The sequence below is a fragment of the Cydia pomonella genome, chromosome 15 (genome assembly GCF_033807575.1).
Source record: "Cydia pomonella isolate Wapato2018A chromosome 15, ilCydPomo1, whole genome shotgun sequence".
Taxonomy (NCBI): domain Eukaryota; kingdom Metazoa; phylum Arthropoda; class Insecta; order Lepidoptera; family Tortricidae; genus Cydia; species Cydia pomonella.
In genome coordinates this window covers 301,873-303,335 of record NC_084717.1, presented here as the reverse complement: position 1 = coordinate 303,335, position 1,463 = coordinate 301,873, and the positions used below count along the sequence as shown (strand labels likewise).

Genomic DNA, 1,463 nt, shown 5'->3' with positions numbered 1-1,463 from the left:
GTCTGTAAAAGCAAGGTTGTAACATACGGCCTAAAGTATATGTCTCTTCCACGAACAATTCTAAAAAGGTAATAGTTTTCTTTATATTTACAATTAACACCCAATTTTTTCATTCCTCTCTATATGTAACGCATGAAGGTATAACTTTGACCTACATTTGAACCTTAAGATACTAAAAATAGAAAACTCGTTGTTTGCTCACTTAATGACTAATTTAGTTATGTTTTAAATCGTTTAATATTAGAAGCTAGATATTAACAGTTAAAATTATACAGCCTTATAAGTGCATGGTTCAAGTAATTTCTTCATTACCGACGCGAGAAATGGATTAGCTATATTTTGCTACATAGCAAGGGTATATAGCGTCTACCGCCGATGCTACGCATTGTCCGTCAGTCAGTTGGCCGCGTGATCTCGTAGCGGACGCGCGTATGCCGCTGTCGAAAAGGAGTGTGGTTCAAAACAATCTTCATCGCCATCCAGTGATTTACACAGTAAGTTCCAAGTGTACATTATTATAATTATACGTAATGAAGTGTTTTAGTGTTGCCTTCCAGATGTATAGCCAACTGCACCACCTTAGCATCGTCGCCGCTCGCGAATTCGTTGCACCGCACTTCGTAACGAAATGCGGTGACAGTGTGAGATAATCGCCTTTTTTTGGTGAAGCAGGGGTAAATGCATTTACGCATCTCACCCCCGGGCCAGGTCAGCCCATGTGGGGGTAGTATGTGGGACTCGCTCCTCCCACAGCTCTCTCTGCGCGATGCGCATCCACATTTTCCTTGCGTATTCGCTCAGCGGCCTCCTTTTGTGTCATAACGGTTTCACAGAAGGTGGCAACCGCATTCCATGATCTCTCGCTGCATAACATGGCCGAGACAACACTATGCAGCGAGAGGTTACGCCCAATAACGCCCGTTAGGGCACCTCTCTCGGTATCCCACCGGTTACACACCTCCAATGTGTGTTGGGCTGTGTCGTCCGAGTCACCACATTCATGACAGACCGGACTCAGCTCCCGTTGAATTTTGTGCAGGTAGTGACCGAAGCACCACCTGGGTCAGCCGGTATGATAGCACACCTCTTTTCCGCTTTATCCATTCCCGGAACGATGAAAAGAGTGCCCCAATGGTGCGGGTGCCATAGGGCGAGTCCTCCAGGTTTTCCTTCCATCGTTCCAGGAGCCTCTCTTCTGCCTGACGTAGCACTCGCTCCGACTCTTCGGGGTCTACGCGTTCTCTTTGCGCCCTCACCTCCGCCCTCATTCGGTACCTCTCCGCCAGTACCTGAGCATCAAGTTCCCACGGAGGGGTATTAGCTAGGAGGCACGCTGCGGCATGGGACACCGTTGAATATGCCCTGATGGTGCGTTGTGCTGCTACTCGCTGAGGCCGCCTGAGTAGAGCGCTGTTGCGCTCCGAGAGCCTGTCCGCCCATATTGGCGCCCCATACAGCGCCAT

The 1,463-nt window shown here is 48.7% G+C and overlaps 1 protein-coding gene across 1 annotated transcript; it reads right to left on the bottom strand.

Annotated features, from left to right (window-relative positions):
• Positions 1–998: 998 nt before the first annotated feature.
• LOC133525817 (uncharacterized) lies at positions 999–1,463 on the bottom strand. The gene has a single exon (XM_061862206.1). The coding sequence runs from the start codon at positions 1,461–1,463 to the stop codon at positions 999–1,001; it is 465 nt and encodes a 154-aa protein (XP_061718190.1).